This window comes from Helobdella robusta, assembly GCF_000326865.2.
Source record: "Helobdella robusta unplaced genomic scaffold HELROscaffold_47, whole genome shotgun sequence".
In the NCBI taxonomy this organism is placed as follows: domain Eukaryota; kingdom Metazoa; phylum Annelida; class Clitellata; order Rhynchobdellida; family Glossiphoniidae; genus Helobdella; species Helobdella robusta.
Window position 1 is genome coordinate 979,793 of NW_008705176.1, and position 5,769 is coordinate 985,561.

The following is a 5,769-nucleotide window of genomic DNA, read 5'->3' on the forward strand; positions in this document are numbered from 1 at the left end:
GCACGCACACACACACACATACATACATATATATATATATATATATATATATATATATATATATATATATATATATATATATATATATATATATATATAAAAGAACAATGCTTAAAATAAGACGTATTCATTAAAAAATGCTTAAAGCAACGAAATGAACAAAACCAACATCAACAGAATAGATAAAAAAACACAACTACTACTACTACTACTACTACCGCCACCACTACCACGACTACCACCACTACTACTATTACCACTACTACTACAACTACATCAACAACAATTTGGTAAACACGATTCATCATAGTCATCATCATCATCTTCTTCTTCATCATCCTCACAATGCACTAAGTAACACAATTCTCGTACAATTAAAAGTTATCTCAGAAAAAATTCCAAGCCGCTAGAGATAAAAACACGTAAATACAAACATACAAACATGCGTAAATACATACATACATAGAAACATATACACATACATACATACAAACAAACAAACAAACAAACAAACATACAAACATATATACATACATACATACATTAAAAAACAAATATACAAATCAACATGTGAGAACAAACAAACACATAAAAACAGACTTTTGTGTTTTTTTTATTTATTCATTCATGTATCCATTCATCTACTTATCCATTCTTTCATTCCTTCATTAACTCATCCATTCATTCATCAATCCATCCATCCATCTATTAAAATAAGATCTATCCATGAAACGATAACGTGTAATAAAAGAATTTAATGAGACTGTTCAGAATTAAAAAATCGAAAAAATAATAATAATGACTATTATATAATAATAACAAAAAGTCATCATTACCATCATCGTCATCATCACAACCACACACACATACAAACACACACACACACACAAACAGACGTATACCCACATACACATACACACATTCACTTGGATTGAAACAATTCAAATAAGAAAACAGAGGCTGGATAGCTGATGTTACTGAAATAACAATAACAATATAAATACAAATAACAACAACAATAATAATAATAATAAGAATAACAATAATATCAGTAAAAGGTCACGAATGATATGGCAGAAAAAACTAACTTAACTTGATACATGTGTGTTTGCGGAACAATTTAAATGCTTTTTTTCAATCATTCATTCATTCGTTCGTTCGTTTGCTCATTCATTCTTTCATTCATTGGTTTTATCTTTCATCCATTCGTTTATTTTTTCCAACATTCGTTCAATCGTTCGTTTGTTCATTCATTCGTCAGTTCGTTTAAATATTTATTCATTCGCTCGTCCATTCCTCGATTCGTTCGTTCATCCATTCCATCATTCATTTATTCGTTCATTCATTCGTTCGTTCATTCATTCATTCACTCATTTACTTATTTATCACTCATTCAAAAAAGAAATAACAACGGTAATCTTTTTAAAGTAAATCAATCAAAGAAAGAAAGAAAGAACACACTAATGAATGAACAAACAACTTAAGCAGGCAAACAACTAAACAAGTTTATCCTTCATCATCATCAGCGGCAGCAGCAGCAGCAGCAGCAGCAGTAGCAGTAGCAGCATCATCATCGCCATTAGCAAAACGGAGACACTCTTCAAAATATATAATAAAGCAAATGCATGCGTCTGACGTATCCATGACAACCGCTTGCACTCCATGACTCAACACATCATTTTCCCCCACCATCATCATCACCATCGACAACAAACAACAACATCATCATTATCGCCATCAACAACAACAACATCATCACCATCATCATCTTCCTCATCATCATTATCATATTCATCGCCTGGAACGTTTTTCAATAAGCATCACTGTGTCTATGAACCAACGCGCGCGACACTTCTTTCTTTCTCTCTCTCTCTCTCTCTCTTCTCTCTTTCTCTCCTCTCTTTCTCTCTCTCTCTCTTTCTTTCTCTTTTTTCTCTCTTTTACATCCATCTCATCTTAATCTTGTAAAAGGTTCCAAACTTGGTACCTTATCATCATTCTTTGAAAGAAAACACGTTCGCTTTATCTATCCATCTGTAGCATTCATTCATTTATCCAGATATCAGTCTATCCAGCTGTCTATATATCCATTCATTCATTCACCCATCCATCTATTCATTCATTCATCCATCCATCCATCCATCCATCCATTTATTCATTCATTCATTCATTCATTCATTATCATTCCACTTATCGAAAAACCTATCTTCTCATATTCACCAACTAATAAGACAGCTATCTTCTCTGAATGTGCGCGTATGTATTTTGAGTGTGTGTTTTTGTGTGTACGTGTGTATGTGTGTGCGTGTGTGCGTAATGTATGCATGTTTGTACGAGTGCCTGTACTATCACATTCATCTTGATATATACAACACTTCATATGGTACATACAGTACGTACCGACACACTCCATAAACAATATTTCACACATTCGGAAACACGCCGCATACTTTATACATAAATCACGTACACTTGGCTGCTGGCCAGTATATGTATTGCATGCATGTATTGTATCGCGTACACACACACACACACACACACTCACACACACACACACACACACAAACCAAGCAAGTTACTGTATCATAGGCCTGAAAATATGCCACATTTCGCCGAACCATAACGACATACAGGCAACTAAATACATACATACCGTGTTTCCTCATATATAAGACATCCCTCAAATATAAGACCTAGCACGTTTTTTGTCTATTTTTCTAATATAAGCCCTCCCTCGAATATAAGCCCTCCCTCGATTATAATTTCTAGTATGAATCAGCTGACAACAACAAAAACTTCTGTCAAAACCACACCGGAAACGTCAACTGCTGCAAGATTTTTCGTTTTTCGAGGATTTTTCGTTTTTCGAACTGTTTTTCCTCCTTCAAGCATATCCTGAGGTTACAAAGCTGTCAAAGTAAGGGTTGTTTTTTCTATTTAAATAAACTATTTTGTAACATTTTGCCCATATTTAAGATGAGTGGCAAGAGGAAAAGTTACTCTGTCGAATACAAAAAAGGAATTGTGGAAGAATGCAGAGATCAAAATATTACTGCATTTTGCAAAGAGAAGAAGTTGGACGTACGAATGGTTAGGAAATGGCGAGCACAGTATGATGATCTCAATCAAAAGGTTGAAGATGGGCAGGCAAAAAAAAGAAAATGTGGCTCTGGAAACCGTCCATTCTTTCCAGAGTTAGAAGACATCATCTTTGACTGGATTGCTGAGAAGAGAGAAAACCGTATGGTTGTGCGCAGAGCTGAGATTCAAGCTTTTGCTCTCGAGATGGCTCCTACACTTGACATCCCTCCTGAGGAGTTCAAAGCTTCAAAATGTTGGCTGGATCGCTTCCTTCAGCGGTATGAACTCTCACTACGAAGATCAACAACACTGTTCAAGCTTTAGGATAAAGAAGCTGTCAAGAGAGCTCTCATGTTCAAGTCTTTCATGGATGGTTTGGATTTTTCAAAGTATCAGCTTTCCAACATGATTGCTATGGATGAGACTGCTGTTTACATGGGTCAAGACACTCAAAAGACAGTCGACTTCAGAGGAGCTTCATCAATTTATGTACCATCAACTGGATATGAAAGTGCACGCGTCACCTGCATTTTGGCAATTCGTCTGGATGGGAAGAAAGCTGCTCCACTTCTTATTACCAAAGGAAAGAAAGAAAAGATTGAATGCCAGGGAGGAGTTTATGTCTTGGAATCAGAAAAGACATGGAGTACGCAGAATGTAATAAGAAAATGGGTGGACCTTATGCTGCCACTTGTTTTAAGAGGAAGTCAACGAGGTCTCCTCATTTGGGACTCTGCAAGCACTCATCGTGCAAAGGATATGAAAAACTTCTTGGCAGAAAGAAGGGTTGATCAGGTTATGATCCCAGCAGGGATGACTGCTTACCTCCAGACCTTGGACATTGCAATAAACAAGCCTTTCAAGGATTACCTCAGACTTGAAATCAATGATTATATTGAGAATAGGATGTCAAGGAACAAAAATAACAACTTCGTGAAGCCTAATCTGCAGGAGGTAGTCTCTTGGGTAAGGAATGCATGGGGCAAAGTCACTGATAGCTGTGTTGCAAAGGCTCTGAAAGCAGGGTACTTGGACAAAACATCGCCATTTGAAGCGAGCTACATCGCAAAACACGATAGATTGGGACCTATGATACTGAAGGAGCCGGAGTCAAATGAAATCTTGGCTGGAATTCAAGGTCTTGATCTGGAAGAAAATGATGATATCCCAGAAGATGAATAAAATATTATTGTATTTGGGAAAAATAAATGATGTCGAAAAAATTGGCATAATAATATAAGCCCTCCCTCGAATATAAGACCTAGGGCAATTTTTGGGAAAAAATTAATATAAGACCCTGTCTTATATTCGAGGAAACACGGTGAGAACAAAAATCAAGACAAGGTTAACACACATATATAAATACAAACACGAAACGAAACGAAATGGAATTTCGTTAACTTTTCAAAATGGAAAATTATCAATATAAACAGAACGCAGTCTACCATTAATAGAATTTATAAACACACACACACACACACATACACACACACACACACACACACACACACACACATATATATATATATATATATATATACAACATACACACAATCACGCATAACACACACATACATACAAACAAGCCAACATGCAAACTAACAAACAAAACAAACATACTAGATAATTACTTAATTGCTGGCCAAGGCAGACAAAGAAGGAGGTAGTAAATTATAAACTTAAACTCAGGCTTGCAATATTACATAAAAACATATATATACATAAACAAACATGCATACATACATAAACACACACATACACATACATACATATATACAAACCATATATACAGCCAAGCAAAGCCAACTAAAAGGTCAGGGTCAGAATGATTAAATGTATATAAAATGTAAAAAAAACAATTAGACATAAGTGCATGTATGCACACTTACCAAAAGAAACAATCACTTTCACATTCACTTTCTTCTCTCTCTCTCTCTCTCTCTCTCTCTCTCTCTCTCTCTTTCTTTCTTTCTCTTTCTCTCTCTCTCTCTTAATTTCTTTCGATTTCTCTCAATTTCTCTCAATTTCTTTTAAATTCTTTGTTTTACTCTCTTTCTCTCTCCTTTCCTATCTCTCTCTCCATCTCTCTCTCTCTCTCTCCATCTCTTTTATTCCTTGACCCATCACCATCATCCTCCAATCCAAACAAAACAACGAAAAGTTAATTCACCACACACACCAAACGACTTTGAGTAAGCCTTACGCGACCACACACACACATACGCACGCACACACGCGCACGCACACACACACGCGCACACACACACATACACACACGCGCACACACACACAGATAAAGACGGTGATGACGATGAAAAAGCCGCGATGAACACGACGATGATGATGATGACGAAGGCAAAGAATTCAGTAATTGAACGCATTTTAATTGCACAGAGCTTAAAACATTCCGAAAATTGTAACACATACCCAAACAACAACAATAACACCATCATCATCATCGTCATCATCGTCGTCGTCATCATCAACAGCTGTAGCAGTAGCAACATCATCATCAATACTATTAATGATGAAAAGTATCTTGAAACGGAGTATCTTCATCATCATCATCTTCTCCATTACAATGGAGAAAGTGATGATGATGAAGAAGATGAAAATAACTAAAAGCTAAGGAGATGACGAACAATACAGGTAAAAAATTAGCAATAATGACGCTGATGACGATTACGC

The 5,769-nt window shown here is 36.0% G+C and overlaps 1 protein-coding gene across 1 annotated transcript; it reads left to right on the top strand.

Annotated features, from left to right (window-relative positions):
- Positions 1-3,722: 3,722 nt before the first annotated feature.
- On the top strand, positions 3,723-4,263 carry HELRODRAFT_178366 (hypothetical protein; the record flags this gene model as incomplete). Its single annotated transcript, XM_009026475.1, has 2 exons — positions 3,723-3,774; positions 3,893-4,263. 2 exons carry the CDS (start codon positions 3,723-3,725, stop codon positions 4,261-4,263), a joined length of 423 nt encoding a protein of 140 aa, XP_009024723.1.
- Positions 4,264-5,769: the final 1,506 nt, after the last annotated feature.